This window comes from Tachyglossus aculeatus, chromosome 6 (assembly GCF_015852505.1).
Source record: "Tachyglossus aculeatus isolate mTacAcu1 chromosome 6, mTacAcu1.pri, whole genome shotgun sequence".
NCBI classification, from domain to species: Eukaryota; Metazoa; Chordata; class Mammalia; order Monotremata; family Tachyglossidae; genus Tachyglossus; species Tachyglossus aculeatus.
In genome coordinates this window covers 38,122,503-38,149,420 of record NC_052071.1, presented here as the reverse complement: position 1 = coordinate 38,149,420, position 26,918 = coordinate 38,122,503, and the positions used below count along the sequence as shown (strand labels likewise).

Genomic DNA, 26,918 nt, shown 5'->3' with positions numbered 1-26,918 from the left:
GGGCAAACCCCTTTCAGCCTTGAATGGAAAGACAGGTGGAAATGAGTGCTGGTTTTGCCCTGAGCAGATGTGGCCTCTGTGATAGTGTGAACCTGTGAAAAAAGCAATTTGTTATACTTGGCCTTTCAGGTATAAGGCAGTGAAAGACTGGCTAGACGCTGGGATGCAGAAGACGACCAGGAGATCATAATGAATCACAGTGAGCGAGCGATGCAGTATATCATCAGCCCGGGGGGAGAGGAAGGGTAGGGGAAGGCCGAGAAAGGTGCTCTGCACAGCGTTAAGCAGTACTAGTGCTGGATCTCCTTGCCAAATCCTCAGAAGGAATGTTATCCTCAGTGTCTCTTCACAGGAGGAGTCTCTACAGATGCCTGATGGTGCACTGGGACACTCTGGAATGGAATTAGAGGCAGGAAGGCAATTCTTTACCGTGACAACCTACTGCAGTGAAATGCACTGCACATGGCCCAGAGTTCTTGAGCCTGCCAGTAATTCAGGGAGTGGCCTCAGAGGGATTGTTCTAATAATAATAAGAATACCAATAATAAATACGATATTTTTAAAGCGCTTACTATGTGTCAAGCACTGTCTAAGCCCTGGGGTAGATAGAATAGCACGAGGTACCACGTGGGACTCACAGGCTAAACAGGAGGGAAAACAGGTATTGAATCCCCATTTTATAGATGAGGGAACAGAGGTCCAGAGAAGTTAAGTGACTTGCCCAAGTTCGTACAGCAGGCAACTGGCAGAGCTGGGATTAGAATCTACAGTCCTTTGACTCCCAGATTCAGGTTCTTTCCACTAGGCTCTAATCTGCAGCCGACCCTGGGGGAATCTGACCCAATTTCCAGTCACCCAGAACTGCACCAGTTTCTAGCAGGAGTGGAGGGAGGGGCTACCCAAAACAAGAATTTTCCTCATTTGGATCAGGTCTCTTTTTAAATTTTTTTCGATTGTATTTGTTAAGTGGCAGGCCCTTTACTAAATGTTGGGACACATACAAGCTAATCAGGTTGGACTCAATCTCTGTCCCATGTAGGGCTCACAGTCTTAACCCCCATTTTACAGATGGGGTATCTAAGGCACAGAGAAGTTAAACAACTTGCCCAAGGTCACACAGCAGACAAGTGGAAGAGCTGGGATTAGAAACCAGGTCCTTCTGACCCCCAGGCCTGGGATCTATCCACTAGTTAGTGGCCACACTGCTTTTCATAGTGGAGCGACTATGGGATTCCAAAGCTGCTGCAAACTCTTGGAAACCCAAGTTACCAGTGGGCCTGAGGAGGCTGTCTTCCCCACTAGCCTGCCAACTCCTTGTGGGCAGGGATTGGGTCTACTAACTGTATTGAATTCTCCCAAGTGCTTGATTCAGGATTCTGTACACAGTATTCATTAATTCAATCGTATTTATTGAGCGCTTACTGTGTGCAGAGCACTGTACTAAGTGCTTGGAAAGTGCAATTCAGCAATAAAGGGAGACAATCCCTGCCCACACCGGGTTTACAGTCTAGAAGGGGAGAGACAGACATCAAAACAAGTATAAAGGCATCAGTATAAAGAAATAGAATTATAGATCTATACACATCAAAACAATCAAACAGGCATCAATATAAATAAATAGAATTAATGATATATACATATTTACATAAGTGCTGTGAGGTGGGGAGAGGGGCAATAGGTGGTCAATAAATACTTCTGATTGATTGACTAGGAATGTTCTCCAATCTGTAACTACCTGCCTAACTTAGGTTCAGTCAATCAATCAATCAATCAATGATAATTATTGAGCTCTTATTATGTGCAGAGCACTGTAATAAAAATAATAATGGTATTTGTTAAGCGCATGCTATGTGGCATGCACTGGTCTAAGTGATGGGGTAGGTACAAGCTAATCAGGCTGGACACAGTCCCTGTCTCACATAGGGTTCACAGTCTTTATCCCCATTTTTCAGATGAGGGTACTGAGGCACAGAGAAGTGAACAGACTTGCCCAAGGTCATACAGCAGACAAGTGGCAGAGCTGGGATTAGATCCCAGGTTTTTCTAACTTCCAGGCCTGTGGTCTATCCACTAGGCCATGCTGTTTCTAAGCACATGTACCGTACTGGGCACCTGGGAGAGTACAACACAACAGAATTAGCAGACATGTCCCCTGCCCATAATGAGCTTAAAGTCTAGAGGGGAAGACAGACATTAATATTAATAAACAATTTAGGTTGTTGATTTAGGTTGTTTGACTAAGGAGTGCAGAGGGCTTCCAGCTACCTAAGGATTTGGAGTCAAAGGCTTTCAGCGAGAAGGTGGACTGAGAAGCAGTGTAGTCTAATGGTTAGAACACAGGCCTGGGGTTAGAAGGACCTGGTTCTAATCCAGGCTCTGCCACTTCTCTGCTGTGTGATCCATGGCAAATCACTTCACTTCTCTGTGTCTCAGTACCCTCATCTGTAAAATGGGGGTTAAGACTGTGTACCCCATGTGGGATGTTGACTGTGTCCAACCTGATTAACTTGCATCTACCCCAGCACTTAATACAATGCCTGGTATATAGTAAGCTCTTAACAAATTACCCATAAAAAAAAAACAAACCGAGGCATTACTGCCCCCCCTGAATCTGCAACAGGAAAAACGGGATCATCGAGAAAGTTAACAGACTCTGAGTTTTATCATTAGGAATAAGACAGGTAAAGTCCCTATTCTTCAGGGGCTCTGACAGGGGAAACCCTGCTATATATAGACAGCAGAGAGATTGACATCATTTCCAAGATTCAAGATGCCCTAAAAACATGCCTCTCATCTTTTCGGTGTCTCAGGAAGCATTTTACAGTACCAGAAAGTATCATAAATGAAGTGACTGTGTAAAGGAGAGATGATAAGAAGCTGGGTTGGTGTTAAGTGTGTGTGTGGGGGGGTATAGGCATGAGGGTATAGGCACGGGGCCCCCTGATTTACCCTCCCAGGCCTGCTGATTTTGGGGGGGCTGTTAATTGGGTAGAAAGCTGTAAGAGGACCCAGCTGAGGCAGTTAAATGAGTACAACTACTGTACCAGAGAGTAGCTTCACTACCCAAACTCCCCATTCTTCCAGTTCAAATCTTGAGGTAATCTCTCCTAAAGTAATTAAAAGGAGATAAATTCATTTATCATAGGAAAACACCAGGAGGGTACCTACAGAAATATAAAACAGGCCTGGCCCTCAAGGAGCTTACAGTCTAATGGGAAAGACAATCAGACATAAATTGATAAATGCACAACATTTAAAGAATGGAAGAATAGATAAATGCTGGACAAGTGGATAAATAGATATATAGATTCATAAAGTGATTAGATGGATGCTTAAGTGGCTGAGGGAATGTGAAACTGATTTATTGCAGGGGAACTGCATCATGAAGGAAGTGACTTTTTAGAAATATCTTGAAGTCTGGAAGGAATGTCGTTCGGTAAAGTGGAGAAGGGAGGGTATTTTATGCTGGGGAAATGTCAGGAACAAGGGATCCACAGTAGGAGAGGAAAATGAGTTAGATTTAGACTTGATGACCCGGTCTTATAAATTGTCTCCATCTTATACATCATAGAGATAAGAAACGTGCCAGTATTTCTTAAGGTATCACCTTAGGTGTCTACCAACTCTGTTGTGTTGCAATCAATCGATGGTCAGCCAGTGGTATTTATTAAGTGCTTACTTTGTCTAGAATACTATATTAAGTGCTTGGGAGAGTACAACAGAGTAGCCACGTTTCCTGCCCACAGTAAGCTTACAGTCTAATGCTGTACTTTCCCACGTGCTTGGTACAGTGCTCTGCACCAGTAAGCACTCAATAAATACCACTGATTGAAGCATTGGCTAGTTTATTTTTGAGGAGTGTGAGGGCAGACAGTGACATAAAAAGAGCAGGGTAACCAAAGGACATATGCTAGACTGAAATCCATAATGAAACCAAACAAGGGGTCCCCCCCCACCCTACCTCTTTCCCCTCCCCACAGCACCTTTATATATGTTTGTAAATATTTATTACTCTATTTATTTTACTTGTACATATTTACTATTCTATTTATTTTATTTTGTTAATATGTTTTGTTTTGTTGTCTGTCTCCCCCTTCTAGACTGTGAGCCCGCTGTTGGGTAGGGACCGTATCCATATGTTGCCAACTTGTACTTCCCAAGTGCTTAGTATAGTGCTCTGCATACAGTAAGCGCTCAATAAATACGATTGAATGAATGAATGAAGGGGGTGGGCTGAAAAACATAAGGCAGCAAGGCAGTGAAACCAACCCCCTCTCTCCATCGCTGCCATTGCTCAGCTGGGGAAAGAACAGGAACCAGAGGGTTAGGGTCCCTCTCTTTATGAAAACTCCTCTCTCTGTTGGGCTGAGGAGATAAGAAAATTGGCTAGTGGGACTCGTTTCATGAAGCTCGCTCTGGAAGCAAAAACATCTAGTCAGCCCCCTGAGTTTGGAGAGCACTGAAAGGCTTATGTCTGGGAATATCGTTCAGTATCTCAAGATCTGTTATAGTTTTGGGTGTTTTTTCTGGAAAGAGGAGGCTGGAAAATTTAGCTTATTTAGCCTGGGATCGGGGAGCAGGATCCATTTCTTTCTTTTTTTTTGGGGGGGGGTCCACTAGAGGTTTGGAAAATTATGTGTTCTGATGGGCACAAAGGTCAATTAGCAATAGTTCTATATCTTTTATAGTGGCACAGCCTTGAAGATATTTTGATTATCAATGTACTCACTTTATTTTACAAAATAATTAGCTGTGTTGGACAACTATGTTTTCTCCTGCTCAGTTTTATCAAGTTCCTTTGATATCTGAGCTCAAAGGCTATTTAATGGCTAACTGTCATGACTCCACGGATTGATTGATTCTGGTGTTGTGTTTTTTCGGTCTGGTTGCCACTTGCTGCAGAAAGTCAGCAGTGGATCTGCTCATTCCCTCTACAGGAGCATTTTCCACCGCAAACTGGTGACTGGTATGTGAATGGAAACCATGGCAACAGGAAATGGGAGAGGATATTCCAATCCCTTCTCAGAAAGTGCTGCCTATTTATGGGAGTAGGGCCTATTTGCTCATTGGTTACTTTGTTGTGAATTTTAGTACCCCCCCCGCCCGAAACTGAGCAGAATGAGGAAAGATAGGCCAGATTGATTTTCCACTTGCTGCTGCCAAGGTACCTTAATCCTGACCTGAATGATACCTAGCTTTTCCAGGAAGACACAGGGCTTCCATCCAGCTTGATCAGAGCATCTCATCACACTCAGTCCTATTTTCCATCCCCAGATATTTCTGTCCTAGCGGGTCTCACCATTTGGATGAATAATTCCTTTCTGTTCTGTACTATCTATTTCTTGGTCACCGCCCAGGTTTTAGACAGGGAATGCATCTACCAACTCTGCTTTATTGTATTCTCCCAAGCACTTAGTATAGTGCTCTATACATAGTAGGTGCTCATTAAATACTGCTGATAGAGTCTTATGATGCTCTCAGTTAAGCCAGAGCAAGATGAGATCCACCCAATTCATTCATTCATTCATTCATTCAATTGTTTTTATTGAGCGCTTACTGTGTGCAGATCACTGTACTAAGCGCTTGGGAAGTACAGGTCATCAACCTACAGAGACGGTCCCTACCCAACAATGGGCTCACAGTCTAGAAGGGGGAGACAGACAACAAAACAGAACACGTAAATAGTTGGCCAGAGATGGGCGACGAGCTTCGATGACTGGCCGGTTTGGACCAGGGGACTTGATGATGATAGTATTTGTGGAGGGCTTACTATGTGCCAAACACTGTTCTAAGAGTTGGTGGAGGTTTCCTCCCACCAGCCCCAGCAGAAGGGAGGAGATGGATCGTGGTGGGGGCAGGCCCCACAGTCCTCCAGGGGAGACACTAACTCAGTGGAAAGAACACGGGCTTCGGAGTCAGAGTTCATGGGTTCGAATCCCGGCTCCACCACATGTCTGCTGTGTGACCTTGGGCAAGTCACTTAACTTCTCGGAGCCTCAGTTACCTCATCTGTAAAATGGGGATGGTGACTGTGAGCCCCATGCGGGACAACCTGGTCACCTTGTATCCCCCCAGCGCTTAGAACAGTGCTTTGCACATAGTAAGCACTTAACAAATGCCATTATTGTTATTATTATTATTATTATTATCATCATCTCAGCCCTCGGATTTTTCCAAGTGGCTGTGCCTCTGCGTGTTTATTGTACCTTCTCTAGCCTGTGACTTTCTATAGGTGGATTACATGTGCTTTGTCCATGCTTCCCACCCAGAGATCTTTGTGACGGTTTCCAGAAAAACCAATTTTTAAAAAAATGGTATGTGTTAAGTGCTTACTATGTGTCAAGCGCTGTTCTAAGCGCTGGGACAGAAACAAGTTAATTAGGTCGGACGCATATCCCATCCCACGCGGGGCTCACGGTTTAAGTTATTAGAAGCTTGTCAGAAAAGGTGTTCCCAAAGGCCTTGTAGCAAAGGGTTACTATTCCTAGGACTTAGAGCCAGACCCTGAGGAATATAACATTAATTATCATATCCACTAAGTAAAAACTCGCCCGGAAGAACTGGGTTATAAGCCATTTTTAGACAACTACACCACCTTGTGACTTTCGAAGAGAGTGGCAGGCCGAAAAAAGCTGTTGCGGGGAAAGATAAACATTCATTATTTCCAAGAGCCTGCTTTGCTCTTTCACTCAGTTATACTGAAAAGCAGGGCTCCTTGAGGAAACTAAATGTAGATTAATTGAGGTGCGCCCCCCTTTCCCTATCCCTAGGAAAATATCCTCACACGGCTTCAGGAATATCATTAATCTGGGACACACACTACTACGGATCATAAGAACCTTATATTGCCGTTACTGTTTAAAACAAACTGGAAACAGTGTATAACCTGAGATTGGTTTATTCAAAGAGGCGTTCTGAAATCCCACATTTCATTGTGCAAACTGACAAGGGTTCAAAATTGATTTTTCTACAGGTGTATTTTTAATTTATGCTTTATCTTCTTCCATCCTCTTCCCACCTTCCTAGAGTAAGCGCTCAATAAATTCTATTGATCGATAGATTGGATAGCAACAGACAGAGTGAGAGACTGGATATGAGGAAAAAATGCTGTGAGTTGGTACTAGAAGGCCTATGTTCTTGATTGGATATATCAGCAGTCCCTGAGGAGGCTGGCACCTTCTAACATTAACATTTGAGTAGCGTGACTCTGCTATTTTAGTCTTCTCACTCTACACTTATTCTCCTTGGGAGCTCATCAGTTCTTGCGGCTTCAGCAAGCACCTCTACTAGAGTCATTCCTAAATTTACCTTATGGGCCTGGTCTCAACTCTGCAATCTTACATTTCCTCCTATCATCAATAGTATTTATTGAATACTTACTGTGCACAGAACACTGTACTAAGCACTCGGGAGAGTACAATATAGAGTTGGTAGACACATTCCCTGCCAACAACAAGCTTATATTCTATAGGGAGCTTACATCTCCACATGGATTATCCCTGGCCCCTTAAACTCCATATGGCAAAAACTTTACTCCTCATCTTCACCTCCTTTTCTCATCACTTAAACCCATGGTACCTTTGCAGCTATTGGCCCCGTTTTCTTGTCTCCATTTCTGACTCAAATGGATTACATACACCTTTGTGCTTTCATTTATTCATTCAAACATATTTATTGAGTGCTTACTGTGTGCAGAGCACTGTACTAAGCGCTTGGGAAGTACAAGTCGGAAACATAAGTCGTCCTCCACTTTCCCTCTAACAAATTCCCTCCTGATGCACTACAATCTGGCTTCTGCCCATTTCCCTCCACCGTCAACAAGGACCACCTTCTTGCCAAATGAAAAGGGCTCAATCCCTCAACCTTGGTTTTACTGACAGTTCCCTCCTGACTCTTCTCCTCCTACCTCTTTTTGATCCTTATTAATCTTTAAGTAGCTCTTCTTCTTGTTATTATTGTATTTGTTAAGCGCTTACTATGTGGCAGGCACTGTTCTAAGCATTGGGATGGATACAAGTTATTAGGTGGGACACAGTCTCTGTTCCACACGGGGCTCACAGTCTAAGCAGGAGGGAGAATAGTCATTGAATCTCCATTTTACAGATGAGGAAACTGAGGCCCAGGGAAGTTAAGTGACTTGCCCAAGGTCATATACAGCTGGCAACTGGCAGAGTTGGGATTCGAACCTGGATCCTTTGACACTCAGGCCGGGGGTCTTTCCAGTAGGCCGTGCTGCTCCTCTAATCATTCCATAGGCATCTCTCCACTCACGAACCCCCAGGGGTTATCCATTCCTCTTCCCATTATGCAGAAAGTCCTGACCCTTGCCTTCAAGGCATTCTGGCAGCTCTCTTCCTCTTACCAGCTTTTCTCTCAATACACCCACCCTCTACTGTATCTTGTTCTCCATTCTCTCACTTTTGGTCTCTTGCTCACAAGTTCCCCTGCGCCTGTGATTCCTCCCCATTCAAAATTGGTCAGACCACAGCCCTCCCGATGTTTAGAGCCATCTGTGAAGCCTACCTCCCCCAGGAAGCATTCATTAAACTCCATCATCCCAGGTTGCTGTAAAACAGTACTGTGCTCTGCACGGAATAAGCACTCAATAAATGCCATTGACTGATTAAGTTGTATCCCTCCAACAGCCACTCTTAGCACTTAGAGCACTTTGTTTATTCACCTTAGACATTCATATTCTCAAATATATTCATTTGCATTTATTAATCTATTTATCTTTTCATACTCTTGCTATCAACGGCCATAGCATTTTGTGAATGCTTTATGCCCATCAGGATTCCCTCTTCAACTGTAAACTCCTTAAAGGCAAGGACTATTTCAGGTGGCCATTGATGGCATTTGCACCCATTATTCACCCCCTCTTAGTCCCACATAATTTATTTATACTAAATGTCTGTATCGCCTGCTAGACTGTAAACCCAGTGTGGGCAGGGAACATGCCTATTAACTTAATAATAATAATAATAATAATAATAATAATAATAATAATGATGGCATTTATTAAGTGCTTACTATGTGTAAAGCTCTGTTCTAAGAGCTGAGGAGGTTACAAAGTGATCAGGTTGTCCCACAGGGAATCCATTTTACAGATGAGGTCACTGAGGCACAGAGAAGTTGAGTGACTTGCCCAAAGTCACACAGCTGGCAACTGGCAGAGTTGGGATTCGAACCTGGATCCAATCGATCCTGTATGCAGAGCACTGTATTAAGCACTGATCATGGAAAGTGGGCTGTGCACCCTGCATGGGCACTTTAATAATCATTAATATTATTAATAATATTAATAATAACATTATTAAGTTAATAATTGGCAGAGCTGGGATTTGAACCCATGACGTCTGACCCCAAAGCCCATGCTCTTTCCATTGAGCCACACTGCTTCCCCTTAATGTACTCTCCCAAGCGCTTAGTACGGTGCTCTGCACACAGTAAGCGCTCAATAAATACGATTGAATGAGTGAATAGTAAGCACTCAATAAATATGATTGATTGGTTTGCAGATAGACCCCTATTGTGGAAGTCTGCCTGAGCCTAGAAAGTTTTTCTAGTGGGAGTAACCCTGACCCTCCCCATCCCCAACCCTTTCCAATCATAGTGCTCTGGAGCAGTTGCGTTCCCTTCCCAGATTCCCTGCACTTGGTTACCGCTTCTGAGCCACTGAAATCAGTGGTGACCAGAAATTCCTACTTCTTGAGGTAACTTAAGTGCCAGAGTGTTTTAGAAGGCAAGAAGTGGTAGTTAAGGGTTATAAAGTGGGGTGATTAGAAAAAGGGCACTGAAGATGGTCCACGGCCCAACTGCTGCACTTCCAGTTCCCCTCCTGAAGACCACGGGTTCTGAGAAGCAGCGTGGCTCAGTGGAAAGCGCCCGGGCTTTGGAGTCAGAGGTCATGGGTTCAAATTCCGGCTCCACCAATTGTCAGCTGTGTGACTTTGGGCAAGTCACTTCTCTGGGCCTCAGTTCCCTCATCTGGAAAATGGGGATTAAGACTGCGAGCCCCCCATGGGACAACCTGATCACCTTGTAACCGCCCCAGCGCTTAGAACGGTGCTTTGCACATAGTAAGCGCTTAATAAGTGCCATTATTATTATTATTATTATTATTATTATTAATTCTGGCTCCGCCACGTGTCTGCTGTGTGACCTTGGGTAAGTTCCTTCCCTTTTCTGTGCCTCAGTTACCTCATCTGTAAAATGGGGATTGAGATTGTGAGCCCCAAGTGGGACAGGAACCCGATTTGCTTGTGTCCACCCCAGCGCTTAGTACAGTGCCTTGCATTTAGTAAGCGCTTAACAGCGTGGCTTAATGGCAAGAGCCCAGCTTGGGAGTCAGAGGTCATGGGTTCTAATCCTGGCTCTGCCACTTGTCAGCTGTGTGACTTTGGGCAAGTTACTTCATTTCTCTGTGCCTCAGGTTCCTCACCTGTAAAATGGGGATTAAAACTGTGAGCCCCAAGAGGGACAACCTGATCACCTTGTATAAGCAGCATGGCTCAGTGGAAAGAGCATGGGCTTTGGAGTCAGAGGTCAGGGGTTCGAATCCCGGCTCCGCCAATTGTCAGCTGTGTGACTTTGGGCAAGTCACTTAACTTCTCTGTGCCTCAGTTCCCTCATCTGTAAAATGGGGATTAAAACTGTAACCCCCCTGTGGGACAACCTGATCACCTTGTATCCCCCCTAGTGCTTAGAACAGTGCTTTGCACATAGTAAACACTTAACAAATGCCATCATTATTATTATTATTACCCCAGTGCTCAGAACAGTGCATGGCACATAGTAAGCGCTTGACAAATGCTATTATTATTATTATTATTATGTGCCATAATAGTAGTAATAATAATACCACCTCCCCACAGCATTTGTATATATTTGTACAAATTCATTACTCTATTTTATTTGTACATATTTATTACTCTATTTTTATTAATGATGTGTATATAGCTATCATTCTATTTATTCTGATGGTATTTATTTTATTTGTACATATTTAGCCTATTTATTTTATTTTGTTAATATGTTTTGTTTTGTTGTCCGTCTCCCCCTTCTAGACTGTGAGCCCGCTGTTGGGTAGGGACCGTCTCTCTATGCTGCCAACTTGGACTTCCCAAGCGCTTAGTCCGGTGCTCCGCACACAGTCAGCGCTCAATCAATACGATTGAACGAATGAATATTGCCACTTGTCTACTTGTTTGGCTTTGTTGTCCGTCTCCCCCTTCTAGACTGTGAGCCCGTTGTTGGGTACATGTGGATGATTTGTGCTTCCCAAGCGCTTAGTACGGTGCTCTGCACCCAGATAAGCGCTCAATAAATACGGTTGAATGAACGATAATAATTCACCACTTATTAATTGATTAATAATTATTAAACTAACCAACTAATTAATTAATTAATAATTGATAATTATTAATTAATCAATTAACTAATTAATTAATTGATGATTATCAATGATAATGATCCACAAGGGGCGGGCTTTCGGCCCGCGGGAGCGCGCACGTCGCGTCCGCCTGGCCCAGGGAAGGGGCGGGCTTTCGGCCCGCGGGAGCGCGCGCGTCGCGTCCGCGCGGCCCAGGGAAGGGGCCGGGCTTTCGGCCCGCGGGAGCGCGCACGTCGCGTCCGCGCGGCCCTGAGAAGGGGCGGGCTTTCGGCCCGCGGGAGCGCGCGCGTCGCGTCCGCGCGGCCCAGGGAAGGGGCGGGGCTTGGGCCAAGGAGAGGGCGCGCCCGGGGGGGGGCCCGCGCGGTCACGGCCGGCGGGAGCGCGCCAAGCGGGCGCCCGCGCGGCCCTCGGAGGGAGCTTTCCCGCGCCGCCTGCCGAGGCGCGCCTCAGGGGGACGGGAGCGGGACGGGAGCGGGGAGGACGCCTACTCCCAATTTGGCCGCCTTTCTTTCCCCCGGCGCCGGGACGGAGAGGTTGGGGGGCTGAAGAGTTGGGGGGCTGAGGAGTTGGGTTGAGGAGTCGGGGGGCTGAGGAGTTGAGGGGTCGGGGGGCTGAGGATTTGGGGGGCTGAGGAGTTGAGGGGTCGAGGGACTGAGGATTGGGGGGTCTAGGGGTTGAGGAGTCGGGGGGCTGAGGGGTCGAGGGGCTGAGGATTTGGGGGGCTGAAGATCTGAGGGGCTGAGGAGTCGGGGGTCTGAGGAGTTGAGGGGTCGGGGGGCTGAAGGTTCGGGGGGTTTAGGGGCTGAGGATTTGGGGGGCTGAAGATCTGAGGGGCTGAGGAGTCGGGGGTCTGAGGAGTTGAGGGGTCGGGGGGCTGAGGGTTCGGGGGGTTTAGGGGCTGAGGATTTGGGGGGCTGAAGATCTGAGGGGCTGAGGATTCGGGGGTCTGAGGAGTTGAGGGTTCGGGGGTTGAGGGCCTGGGGGGCTGCGGAGTCGGAGGGCTGAGGATTTGGGGGGCTGAGGAGTTGGGGGGCTGAAGATGTGAGGGTCTGAGGAGCTGAGGGGTCGGGGGGCTGAGGGCCTGGGGGGCTGAGGAGTCGGGGGGCTGAGGGGTCGAGGGGCTGAGGATTAAATACGATTGATTGATTGATTGGGGGGCTGAGGGGTTGAGGGCTAAGGGGTTGAGGGGCTGAGGATTTGGGGGACTGAGGGGTCGTGGGGTCGGGGGGCTGAGGAGTCGGGGGGGTTGAGGGGTCGAGGGGCTGAGGATTAAATACGATTGATTGATTGATTGGGGGGCTGAGGGGTTGGGGGCTAAGGGGTTGAGGGGCTGAGGATTTGGGGGACTGAGGGGTTGAGGGATTGGGGGGCTGAGGAGTCGGGGGGGACCGAGGGACCGAGGGTGGTGGGCCCAGCGGCCCCGCATGGAGCCGGGCCTGGAGCCGGAGCAGGCCCCGGGGGAGGGGAAACCGGCCCCGGACGCCAAAGTCCACTTTAAAATGAGTCGATTCATCATGGAGGCAGGTAACGACGACCCAACGTTTGTACAGATGTATTACTCTGTTGGTTTTACTTCTACATATTGACTATTCCGTTCATTTTATTTCGTTACTATGTTCTGGTTTGTCGTCCGCCTCCCCCTTCTAGACTGTGAGCCCGCTGTTGGGTAGGGACCGGCTCTAGATGTTGCCAACTTGGACTTCCCAAGCGCTTAGTCCAGTGCTCTGCACGCAGTAAGTGCTCCATAAATACGATTGAATGACTGAGCCCGCTGTTGGGTAGGGACAGTCCCTTCAAGGCCCTACTGAGAGCTCACCTCCTCCAGGAGGCCTTCCCAGACTGAGCCCCTTCCTTCCTCTCCCACTCGTCCCCCCCTCCATCCCCCCCATCTTACCTCCTTCCCTTCCCCACAGCACCTGTATATATGTATATTTGTTTGTACAGATTTATTACTCTATTTTACTTGTACATATCTATTCTATTTATTTTATTTTGTTAGTATGTTTGGTTTTGTTCTCTGTCTCCCCCTTTTAGACTGTGAGCCCACTGTTGGGTAGGGACTGTCTCTGTATGTTGCCAACTTGTCCTTCCCAAGCGCTTAGTACAGTGCTCTGCACACAGTAAGCACTCAATAAATACGATTGATGATGATGATATGTTGCCGACTTGTCCTTCCCAAGCGCTTAGTACAGTGCTCTGCACACGGTAAGCGCTCAATAAATACGATTGAATGAATGAATGAATATCCCCCCTCCGCGCTTATAGTAGGCGCTTAACAAATACCATCATTATTATTGTTATAGCGCATACTCTGTGCGGAACACTACATGTATATATGTTTGTACATATTTATTACTCTATTTTACTTGTACATATTTACTATTCTATTTTATTCTGTTAATATGTTTTGTTTTGTTGTCCGTCACCCCCTTCTAGACTGTGAGCCCGCTGTTGGGTAGGGACCGTCTCTAGATGGTGCCGACTTGTCCTTCCCAAGCGCTTAGTACAGTGCTCTGCACACGGTAAGCGCTCAATAAATACGATTGAGTGAATGAATGACTATCCCCCCCAGCGCTTAGAACAGTGCTTGGCACATAGTAAGCGCTTAACAAATGCCATCATTATTATTATTATAGCGCTTACTCTGTGCGGAACACTACATGTACATATGTTTGTACATATTTATTACTGTATTTATTTTACTTGTACATATTTACTATTCTATTTATTTTATTCTGTTAATATGTTTTGTTGTCCATCTCCCCCTTCTAGACTGTGAGCCCGCTGTTGGGTAGAGACCCTCCCTATATGTTGCTAACTTGTACTTCCTAAGCGCTTAGTACAGTGCTCTGCACACAGTATACGCTCAATAAATCTTCTAGACTGTGAGCCCATTGTTGGGTAGGGACCGCCTCTAGATGTTGCCGACTTGTACTTCCCAAGCGCTTAGTGCGGTGCTCTGCACACAGTACGCGCTCAATAAATACGATTGAATGAATGAATGAATAAATACGATTGAATGAATAAATACGATTGAATGAATGAATGAATAAATACGATTGAATGAATGAATGACCCCTCCCCGCCCCCCCACCCCCACCAAGCTCGTGCCCCCACCGGCGCGCGTGCACGTGTCCGCCCCGAGGGGGTTGGGGGAGAGGGGCCCGCTGGGCCTGCACCAATCGCTTTCCAATTGCTTGGATCAATCCATGGCATTCAGTAGTAACAATAATGTTGGCATTTGTTAAGCGCTGACTAATAATAATAATTGGCATTTGCTAAGCGCTTACTATTTGCAAAGCACTGTTCTAAGCGCTTGGGAGGATACAGGGTGATCAGGTTGTCCCACGTGGGGCTCACAGTCTTCATCCCCATTTTACAGATGAGGGAACTGAGGCCCAGAGAAGTTAAGTGACTTGCCCAAGATCACACAGCAGACATGTGGCGGAGTCGGGATTCGAACCCATGACCTCTGACTCCAAAGCCCGGGCTCTTTCCACTGAGCCACGCTGCTTTTCTAAGTGCCAAGCACTGTTCTAAGCACTGGGGGATGCAAGGTAATCAAGGTCCCACGTGGGGCTCACCGTCTTCATCCCCATTTTACAGATGAGGGAACTGAAGCCCAGAGAAGTGAATAATAATAATAATAATGATGGCATTTATTAAGCGCTTATTACGTTCTAAGCGCTGGGGAGGTTACAAGGTGATTAGGTTGTCCCACGAGGGGCTCACAGTCTTCATCCCCATTTTACAGTGACTTCATTCATTCAATCATATATATTGAGCATTTACTGTGTGCAGAGCACTGTACTAAGCGCTTGACTTGCCCAAAGTCACACAGCTGACAAGCAGCAGAGCCGGGATTGGAACCCATGACCTCTGACTCCCAAGCCCGTACTCTTTCTGCTGAGCCACGCTGCTTCTCTAAGTGCTAAGCTAAGTTCTAAGTGCTGGGGTGAGGGAATAGAAGGTAATCAGGTTGTCCCACGTAGGGCTCACAGTCTTCACCCCCATTTTACAGACGAGGGAACTGAGGCCCAGAGAATAATAATAATGATGGCATTTGGTAAGTGCTTACTATGTGGCAAGCACTGTTCTAAGTGCTGGGGGGATACAAGGTGATCAGGTTGTCCCATGTGGGGTTCACAGTCTTCATCCTGTCTCCGCCACATGTCTGCTGTGTGACCTTGGGCAAGTCACTTAACTTCTCTGAGCCTCAGTTACCTCGTCTGTAAAATGGGGATTAAGACTGTGAGCCCCACGTGGGACAACGTGATCGCCTTGTATCCCCCAGCACTTAGAACAGTGCTTTGTACATAGTAAGTGCTTAGCAAATGCCATCATTATTAGTATTCTTATTCATCCCCATTTTACAGATGAGGGAACTGAGGCTCAGAGAAGTGAAGTGACTTGCCCAAGGTCACACAGCAGACATGTGGCGGAGCCGGGATTAGAACCCATGACCTCTGATTCCCAAACTCGGGCTCTTTCCACTGAGCCACGCTGCTTCTTGAGCTAAGTGACTTGCCCAAAGTCACCCAGCTGACAAGTGGTGGAGTTGGGATTAGAACCCATGACCTCTGACTCCCAAGCCTGGGCTCTTTCCACTAATCCATGACATTTGTTAACTGCTTACTGGTGCCAGGTACTTTACTGCTGACATTTGTAACTGCTTACTGGTGCCAGGTACTTTACTGCTGTTTCTATTGCTGAATTGGACTTTCCAAGCACTTAGTAGAGTGTGACCTTGGGCAAGTCACTTCACTTCTCTGTGCCTCAGTTCCCTCATCTGTAAAATGGGGATTAAGACTGCAAGCCCCACGTGGGACAAGCTGATTGCCTTATAGCTACCCCAGTGCTTAGAACAGTGCTTGGCAAAGAGGAAGCGCTTAATAAGTACGAGTGAATGAATAGTAAGTGCTGGGGTGGATGCAGCGCTTAGAACAGTGCTTTGCACATAAGCGCTCAACAAATACCATCATCGTTATGGTATTTGTTGAGTGCTTATTATGTGCAAAGCACTGTTCTAAGCGCTGAGGGAGATACAAGGTGATCAGGTTGTCCCACTTGGGGCTCACAGTCTTAATCCCCACTTTACAGATGAGGTAACTGAGGCACAGAGAAGTGAAGTGACTTTCCCCAGGTCACAGAGCAGACGAGTGCAGAGTCAGGATTAGAACCCATGTCCTCTGACTCCCAAGCCCGTGCTCTTGCCGCTAAGCCATGCTGCTTTTATTGAGCGCTTACTGTGTGCAAAGCACTGCACTGAGCGCTTAGGAGAGACCAATATAGCATCAAACACATTCCCTGCCCACAATGAGCTCACAGCCTAGAGGTACAAGTTGATCAGCTTGGACAAAGTCCCTGTCCCACGTGGGGCTCCCACTATTAATCTCCTTTTTATAGATGAGGTAACTGAGGCACAGAGAAGTGAAGTGACTTCCCGAAGGTCACACAGCAGGCTTATGTCGGAGGCGGGATTGGAATAATAATAATGATGGCATTTGTTAAGCGCTTACTATGTGCAAAGCACTGATCAGATCCGACCCCCAGGTCCGTGCTCTATCCATTAAGCCACGCTGTTTCTCCTACCGCCCCAAGCGCTTAGTACAGTGATGATGATGATGGTATTTGTTAAGCACTTACTATGTGCCAAGCACTGTTCTAAGCCCTGGGGTAGATGATAACAAGGTAATCAGGTTGTCCCACATGGGGCTCACAGTCTTAAGCCCCCGTTTACAGATGAGGTAACTGAGGCACAGAGAAGTTAAGTGACTTGTCCAAAGTCACACAGCTGACAAGTGGTGGAGCCAGAATTTGAACCCATGACCTCTGGTTCCCAAGCCCTTACTCTTTTCACTAAGCCATGTATGCTGCGCATACAATAAGCGCTCAATAAATACGACTGGAGTAAAAGAAAGATTTGACCTGCTCTCAGTGGGACTGAAGGTGCACGTACATTAAGCCATTTATCCTCATCTGTTTTATTTTTGTTCATTTTCTAGTTTCATCCATCAGTAGTGTTTATGGAGGGCCTGCTGAGTGTGGAGCACTGTACTGAGCACTTGGGAGAATTCAGTAGAATTAGTAGATATGATCCTGCAGGGAGCGGGACACTAAAATAAATTACAGATAGGAGAAGGTAATAGAGTATAAACCTAGGTACCAAAGACCTATGGTGAGAGAGCAGAAAGGGGTGGGCTCTGCCACTTGTCTGCTGTGTGACCTTGGGCAAGTCATTTCATTTCTCTGTGCCTGTTTCCTGTATCCTGTTTCCTATATATATGTATATATGTTTGTACATATTTACATATTTGTACATATTTATTACTCTATTTTACTTGTACATATCTATTCTATTTATTTTATTTTGTTAGTATGTTTGGTTTTGTTCTCTGTCTCCCCCTTTTAGACTGTGAGCCCACTGTTGGGTAGAAACTGTCTCTATATGTTGCCAATTTGTACTTCCCAAGCGCTTAGTACAGTGCTCTGCACACAGTAAGCGCTCAATAAATACGATTGATGATGATGATGATGTTTCCTCATCTGTCAAATGGGGATTAGGATGGTGAGCCCCAAGTGGGACACGGACTGTGTCCAAACTGATTAGCTTGTATCTATCCCTGTGCTTAGTACAGTGCCTGGCAACATAGTAGGTAGTAGGTGCTTAACAAATACCAGAAAAAAACAGCAACCAAGTGCTTAGGTAGCGAGGAATTGCCAAAGTGGCAGTTTGGGGAATAGAGTGGCCCCCTCAGGCCACAACCCTCCTGAGATAACTTCTAGTATCAATCAGTCAGTCACATTTAATCGGAAGATTAAATTTGATAAGAAGAAAATTGTACTCAGCAGTTGGGGGAGTCCAAAAGAAGTAGTGTAATAGTACAGTCCCATTCAGTTGTAAGGGGTAAATAGATGCAAATTGAAGTCAAAAATGTCTTATTTTTTCATAGGCGTCAAGTTAGGAATGCAATCTATTCCCATCGCCACGGCCTGTACCATTTACCACAAATTTTTCTGCGAGACCACCCTGGATGCATATGATCCTTATCTGGTCGCCATGTCTGCCATTTACCTGGCAGGCAAAGTAGAGGAGCAGCATCTGCGGACTCGAGACATTATTAATGTATCACACAGGTAACTTTTTCATTGCTGGGTTGGAACTGATTTTGGCAAACAGTGCAATCCCATTATGCCATTCTTTCTATATGTGCTCTACGTTCAGTTGGGTAAGATCAAATAGCTTTCTCCAACAATACATCTGATCCAGGTGATGGCATTCTAGTGTTGTACATATCTATTCTGTTTATTTTATTTTGTTAGTATGTTTGGTTTTGTTCTCTGTCTCCGCCTTTTAGACTGTGAGCCCACTTTTGGGTAGGGACTGTCTCTATATGTTGCCAACATGTACTTCCCAAGTGCTTAGTACAGTGCTCTGCACACAGTAAGCGCTCAGTAAATACGATTGATTGATTGGGACTACATTGGCTACTTGAAATTTTCTTTTCCATTGGAGAGCTACCCTGGCATGGAATCTATCAATAGGGAAGGCTGCTCTTAGTTTACTCCCATCAAGTCCAGTTTGGCGCCTATGTGCCCATGTGGTTTAACTTGAGATTCAGCTGGGGCCATGCAGGGTTAATTGAGAAGCAGCATGGCCTCGTGGATAGAGCACGGGCTTGGGAATCAAAAGGATCTGGGTTCGGATCCTGGCTCTGCCACTGGTCTGCTGTGACACTTTGGGCAAGTCGCTTCACTTCTCTGTGCCTCAGTTTCCCTCATCTGTAAAATGGTGATTAAAACTTTGAGCCCCGTATAGGGGCATGGACTGTGTCCAACCTGATTAGCTTATATCTACCCAGTGCATAGTAGAATGCCTGGCATATAGTAAGAGGCCTTCCCAGACTGAGCCCCCTCCTTCTTCTCCCCCTCGTCCCCCCTCCATCCCTCCCGTCTTGCCTCCTTCCCTTCCCCACAGCACCTGTATATATGTATATATGATTGTACATATTTATTACTCTATTTATTTTACTTGTACATATCTATTCTATTTATTTTATTTTGTTAATGTGTTTGGTTTTGTTCTCTGTCTCCCCCTTCTAGACTGTGAGCCCGCTGTTGGGTAGGGACCGTCTCTAGATGTTGCCAACTTGTACTTCCCAAGCACTTTGTACAGTGCTCTGCACACAGTAAGCGCTCAATAAATACGATTGATTGATTGATACAGTAAGCACTTAACAAATACCAGAAAAAAAATCGGGGGAATGGAGCCGTTGCCTACTTGTTGCTCTTAATTTTTCTTTGCAAGGATTTCCTTGGACTTTTGTCAGAACTAGCCCAGCTCTGTTTCCCTCCAAACCTTCATCATCATCATAATCATCATCATCATCATCATCATCATCATCATCATCATCATAATAATAATTTTTGTTAGCGCTTACTATGTGCAAAGCACTGTTCTAAGCGCTGGGGGGATACAAGGTGATCAGGTTGTTCCACGTGGGGCTCACAACCTTCATCCCCATTTTACAGACGAGGAAACTGAGGCCCAGAGAAGTGAAGTGACTTGCCCAAAGTCACACAGCTGACAATTGGCGGAGCTGGGATTTGAACCCATGACCTCTGACTCCAAAGGCTGGACTCTTTCCACTGAGCTACGCTGCTTCTCTGCTTCATGTAGTCCTTGGGTCCCCAAATGTTACGAAATGGCTTATGGAAAGTAATTAGGCACCATTCAGTCACAGGCACTTACTGGGGCCTTATAGGAAAACTGCTTTGCCCTTTAATTTTGAGAACAGATGATGAAGGAATTTTTCTTTCCAAGAGTGACAGCTTCAGTGTGTGGAGAAAGATAAACGGAGGGGAAACCAGGCAGGGATCTGATGAAGGGAGGGGTTTGGGGATTCTGTTAACTTTTGCTTGTTGAACAGCAGGGAAGAGAGTAGAAGAAGTGTTGGGGCTTAATTAGGAGGGAAGGGGGAGGTTGGACTATGAGTAACTGGAGAAGATGAGTGGCTACCCTGATTGTGGTTAAGGAGGATGTTTTGTAGGATTTGGGTGGTTCTGTTTATGTGAGAAAATCAATCATTGCTATTTTTTGAGTGCTTACAGTGTGCAGAGCACTGTACTAAATTGGGAGTACAGTACAACAGAGTTGGTAGACGTGTTCCCTGCCCACAACAAGCTTACAGTCTAGGTGGGGCACGAAGTATAGAATCAAGTGTTTGGCAGAAGAACAACCTTGGGCACTTGAACAAGGAACTATTTACCACATTGACCTTGTCTTTATTACAGTGTGTGTCTCTTTACCCCTTGCTATTTCTATGCAGCTAGCTAGACTGTCACTGAAAGGTTTGGGCTTGTATTAAAAATATTCCAAGCTGCGAATATTGAGGTACAAAACTCCTTGTTGTCAACAGGTTTAAAGGGATTTTAACCACCATCTTTTTGGTTGATGTTATGGCAAGGTGGGAAATAGATTAAAAAAAATGGTGTTTCCCTGAATCATATTGGGAGTCCTTCTAGAGAAGAAAATGCAAGTTTAGCTCTTTTCCTTGTTAAAACTCTTAAGCGTTGTGTGCTGGAAGCTTACGTGATTAACCTGACTTTTTGGTACATAAAAATCAAACATATGTTGATCAGCTGAAGAAGTACCATCATGGGGAAGTAACTGAGGGAAAATCCATAAACATCCTAGTCATCTTATTCCTCCATGTAGGTATTTGAACCCAAGAAGTGAACCCTTGGAGCTGGACTCTCGCTTCTGGGAACTGAGAGACAGCATCGTTCAGTGTGAACTACTCATGCTAAGAGTTTTACGTTTTCGGGTCTCCTTCCAGCATCCACACAAAGTACGTACTTCGGAATTATCATGTGGGAAAAGGAATGCTGGAAGAGGAGGGGAACACGTCACTGAGGTCATTTGTTGAGGCTTTAAGACGAAGAAGTCAGGCTCTTTGTTCTTTAGCTTGAAAGTTCATCATCTCATCCTTTGGATCCCAAATTAGTACTTCAGGAATCAGGAAGTCATCTCTGTTTCCCTCCATCCCCTAATTCCCACTCCCTCCCCACTCAACTGTCATATTTTAATTTCCTTATGCCCTTATTGAATTATGTCTTGTTGAGTATTTTTCATCTGCTTAAATACCAGGCACCGACCTTTGTCCCGGCCTGGAGTCTGGTCTTGATAGAGCTGTTCTCTGATGGGCAGGTGACAAATTCAGCATTCCATTTAAAAGAGTTCATATACAGCTGTAGATTAGTTGAAACATAGGGCAACTTTTCAGAAGAGCAACTAGCTCTCTTCCTAAGCAAAAATTACTGATACCTGTGCTTGATGTTACCAATTGAGGTGACCCATGCAGTTGGCCTTCAGAAAAACAAAATAGGTCAACAGATGGTGAAAGCTATAATGCCTCTAACTCAGTTCTATTTTTAAGAAGACCAATTTAAGCAATTGCAGAGATAAGTTGAGCTTTCCAAGAATTCTTTGAGGAATGAGAGCAATTAGAGAATATGTTAGAAAAAGCGAGAAGCAGCCAGGCCTGCGACAAGCAGCATGACCTAGTGGAAAGAACCCAGAGCTCGAGGCAGAAGGACCCAGGTTTTAATCCTCGCTCTTCCTCTTGTCTGCTGTCATGTCCCTAGGCAAGTCACTTAACTTCTCTGTGCCTCAGTTACCTCATCTGTAAAATGGGGATTAAGACCATGAGTCCCATGTGGGGCAGGGGCTGTGTCCAAACTAATTGTCGTGTATCTGCCCCAGCACTTAGTACGGTGTCTGACACATAGTAAGTGACAATCAAAGAATTCTGATCTATCAATTTCTTCAGGGAAAATAATGCTTTGTATATATCTGGCAGACCAACAGCAAGTTTTAAGAAGTAATAATCATTGGTTATTTCAGGAAGGGTCATGAAACAGTGGAAAAGCTATGGAGACAGATGCCACTGTCTTAATAGGAATTTAATAAACTTTATTTCTTTTCTCAAATGGATTAAGGCCCTGGAGTTGTCTTAAAACTCCTGCCTGCCTGGCAGCTGATATTCAAGTACACATCTGCCCTGAAAGAGTTTCTGACATGTCCCTCGGCTTTCTTTCCAAATTGATTTGAGGGAACTAGAAAGTTGTTTTTCTCGGAAGAATAAATGTTGGAGATTTATATAGTTAACCCGAAGTGGTGACTTTGTGTAGGAAGAGCCAGAGTCAAAGGAAATAATTCCCATTAAAGAAAACCGACCCACCGTTTGTGTCTTTTCAGTATCTGCTGCACTACCTAATCTCTTTAAAACACTGGATGAATCGTCACAGCTGGGAACGAACCCCCATCTCGGTGGCTGCGTGGGCACTCCTCCAGGATAGTTACCACGGAGCACTCTGCCTTCATTACCAGGCCCAGCACATTGCTGTGGCAGTGTTGTACTTTGCCCTTCAGTGCTATGGGGTGGAGGTGCCAGCAGATTCTGAGGCAGAGAAACCATGGTGGCAGGTAAGTGATGATGGCATTTTTTAAATTAGCGCTTACTATGTGCAAAGCACTGTTCTAAGCGCTGGGGTGGTAACAAGGTGATCAGGTTGTCCCATGGAGGGCTCACAGTCTTAATCCCCATTTTACAGATGAGGTAACTGAGGCACAGAGAAGTGACTTACCCAAAGTCACACAGCTGACAATTGGCGGAGCCGGAATTTGAACCCATGACCTCTGACTCCAAGGCACAGAGAGGCTAAGTGACTTGCCCAAAGTCACACAGCTGACAATTGGCGGAGCTGGGATTTGAACCCATGACCTCTGACTCCAAAGCCCGGGCTCTTTCCTACTGAGCCATGCTGCTTCTCAATTCAGCGTAGGCTTTTTTATGTTTTTAGGATGAAAGTCCATCAGGCCTCTGTTCTTGAGCCTGTCACTTCATATTCATTATTCTCTCTGTCACTCATCTAGGCAGAAGCAGGGTATGTAAGAGTTATGAAATTTTGTATCCTTTTACAAAATCTCATATGTTAAATAACTGGAACTCCACTCAGCACTTTTTACTTTGGGTTTCAAAAGGTATATTTATGAGGAAGTCGCCATCGTCCTCTGAGATCAATCAATCAATCAATCGTATTTATTGAGCGCTTACTGTGTGCAGAGCACTGTACTAAGCGCTTGGGAAGTACAAGTTGGCAACATATAGAGACAGTCCCTACCCAACAGTGGGCTCACAGTCTAATGAGATCTATTTCCATTTCAAAAGGGAAATGAGCCTTGAGAGAGTTCCCCAAGAGCGCACTCCAGAAACTGAATGTCGCATGCTTTTCTTGTTGGGGGCATCACCGTCCCCCACAGTTCCTGTCCTCCGCATATTCTTACATGATAAATTCTACTACTATTTGTAGCATCTTTGATATTCACCCTCACTTTTGCAATTTACCTCCAAGTCCTTTGCCTGTCTTGACCTTTCTGAAAGGGCATCCCATTGTAAGTGCCAGCAGATTCTGAAGTAGAGAAGCCACGGTGACAGGTGAACTGCCCTAGACCAGGTTACTGAAGTTGAATTGAGGTGCTGTGCTCTTCCTTAAATGCCAGAAGTCGGCAGACTCCTTACCATTTTCCTCCAATAGTTTTTCCCTCCTTTCCTATCTGCTCTCGTCACTACCCAGATCAAATTAATCAATCAGTCATATTTATTGAGCGCTTCATATGTGCAGGGCATTGTACTAAGTGATTGGGAAAATATAACAGAGTTGGTAGACACATTTCCTGCCCACAGTGAGTTTACAGTGTATAGGGGGAGACAGAAATGTATGTATAATATGTATGTACAGATATGTACATAAGTGCTGTGGGGCTGAGGGAGGGGTGAATAAAGGGAGAAAATCCATGTTCAGGGGCAATGCCGAAGGGAGTTGGGGAAGAGGAAATGAGGGCTCAGTCAGGGAAAGCCTGTTGGAGGATCTTGCCTTCTTCCGATCCCTAGGGCCCTCCAAATCTGCCAGACCTTGGTCATCCCCTTTTTCAAACCCTCCTAAAATCCCACCTCTCTCAAGAAGCCTTTCATGTCTGAGTTTCATCACGTGCTTTATCAACCCTTCAGACACCTCTTCGTATTTACCTATGCTCATCCTCAGCCCACGTGTATGTACGTATGTGTGTTTACATTTCTATGTCCATATCCTTCATTTACGTATAATCCCCGGGTGGGCAGGGAACACATCTTGTGCTTCTGTTGTACTTCCCAAGCACTTAGTACAGTACACTGCACTTATGAGAAGCAGCGTGGCTCAGTGGAAAGAGCCCGGGCTTGGGAGTCAGAGGTCATGGGTTCTAATCCCAGCTCCTCCACTTGTCAGCTGTGTGACTTTGGGCAAGTCACTTAGCTTCTCTGGGCCGCAGTTACCTCATTTGTAAAAATGGGGATTAAGACAGTGAGCCCCATGTGGGACAACCTGATTGCCTTGTATCCCCCCCCAATGCTTAGAACAATGCTTGGCGCATAGTAAGCACTTAACAAATGCCAACATATTTTTTGCACATAGTAAGCGTGCAACAAATACCGTTTTTATTATTACTGTCACAGCCTTTTCGTCATCTGGAATGATTGCATTCTAAGTTCGAGGAAGGCTTCCCCCTCTTCTCTCTGTGTGTTCCATGTTTCATATTATCTGGAACAATATTTGGAACTCTTTAGGGCAATACTACATTAAATTCTGCCAAGCATTCTTCTGAAATTTATGGAAGTTACTCGAATACTTTCCCAGAAGCCTTGTTAGTGAATTGCAGGCTGCACATATAAACTATCTCACTCCAACAGAGAGAAGAATGTTTTGTTTGTGGCCTGTGTTTTGGCTCTTTGATTTTTCACAATGAGGAAGCATAATTTTTATCAGAAGTATTTATTGAGTAGTTTTTCTGTGTAGAGCACTGCACTAAGCCCTTGGAAAAGTACAATTGTATTGATCGACATGATCCTTGCCCTTAAGGAGTTTACAGTCTAGTGAAGACAGACCCCATATTTTGAGATAGGAGGAAGCAGTAGACTGTAAAGATATGTACATACCTGCAGTAGGTGGGGTGAAAGGGAAACTACCCAAGTGCTCAGGTAATGTGGAAGTGCTGCAATTGTTGGGGAAATAGGATGGGAGAGACGAGATTATTCTGGGAAAGACTTCTGGAGGAGATGAGATTTCTGAAGGACCTTGAGGATGGGGTGAGCTGTGGTCTGCCAGATGTGAAGGGGAGGGAATTTCAGCAGGTGATAAGAATGACAGGAACAAGTCTTGTGATAAGAAAGACAGTCACAGTGAAGTAAGTTGGCTTGAGAGGAACAAAGTGGGTGAGCCGGGATGTAGTGGGAGAGGAGCGAGGGTAGGTGGAGGAGAGAGAGCTGATTGAATTCCTTGAGCTCCTTGAGGTAGGGCAATATGTCTACCAAATCTGTTCTATTGTACATTCCTAAACACGTAGTATAGTGCTCTGCACAGAGTAAGTGCTCAGTAAATACCATTGATTAAAGTCAATGGTCAGAAGTTTTTTCTTGATGTGGAGAGGCAAGAGCAGCCAATGAAGGTTTTTGCTGACGACCCGCTGTCTGCAGTGCACTCATTTGGCTTCTGGAAAAGTACTCCTATGACACACATTTTAGAAGAGGAAGAATCCTTTTAGACAGTCCAGCAAATATACCAGAGTGCAAGCTTTTGATCATCTCTGATTTAAACTAGCAACAAATGTACAAAAATCCAAACTTGCCCTCTGTAGTCGTTTCCTTCAAAGAGGAAACAACTGAATTTTGAAGAGAACAGAAACACCGGATTGATCTTGAATCTTCTTGGATAAAAGGCAAATCCACCTAAACTTAATTTTTTCTTCTTTTTTAGGTTTTTAGTGAAGACCTTACGAAGTCAGTCATTGATAATATTGTATCTGACCTAATTCAGATTTACACCCTGGACACAGAAATTCCTTAATAAGAAACAACAGAATAGGAGGGAATATTCTAAAGAGCAGCAACGGATTATCTTGTTAAAGGTCGGACCCAGTAGAATGAAAAAGGGCATGGTTTTATTCTTTTGAATGTGCCTAAGACTGGTAATCTTGAGGATGGAATTCTTGAAGGAGGGGAAAATTTCTGGAATGAATTTTCAAGTTGTCATGGAAGCTGGTGACAGGAAATTAGAACTTGAGGAGCAGTTTTGCATGCCCAAGAAAACGGTCATTTTCATAAATCCTTATCCTCTAAACTGGTTATTCTCTGACATTCTTGAGGTAGAATTTGCGTAGAGGTAAATTTTTTTAAACCTTAAGTCCACCACCACAATCCAAACACTACTTTAAACCCCTCATTTGACTTCTGAGGTGCCAGGAGTGTGTTACAAGTATTTGAACTCTGGCTTGGTTGCACACTGCAGTTGAGAGCATCAGTATTTCTTCATTACATTTGAGGAAGTGTAAACTTTTAACAAATGGATTGCGTTTTATTTTGTTTAATAAAATATTGTGTGGATAAACACAGACAGCTTTTCTTTGTGTTCTTTATTCCTTCTGTGTGGG

The 26,918-nt window shown here is 45.2% G+C and overlaps 1 protein-coding gene across 1 annotated transcript; it reads left to right on the top strand.

The window, feature by feature from the left end:
- Nucleotides 1-12,783: 12,783 nt before the first annotated feature.
- On the top strand, nucleotides 12,784-26,883 carry CCNQ (cyclin Q). Its single transcript, XM_038748569.1, has 5 exons — nucleotides 12,784-12,916; nucleotides 18,346-18,529; nucleotides 21,111-21,243; nucleotides 22,653-22,880; nucleotides 26,246-26,883. The coding sequence occupies exons 1-5, from the start codon at nucleotides 12,817-12,819 to the stop codon at nucleotides 26,333-26,335; spliced, it is 735 nt and encodes a 244-aa protein (XP_038604497.1). The 5' UTR covers nucleotides 12,784-12,816; the 3' UTR covers nucleotides 26,336-26,883.
- Nucleotides 26,884-26,918: the final 35 nt, after the last annotated feature.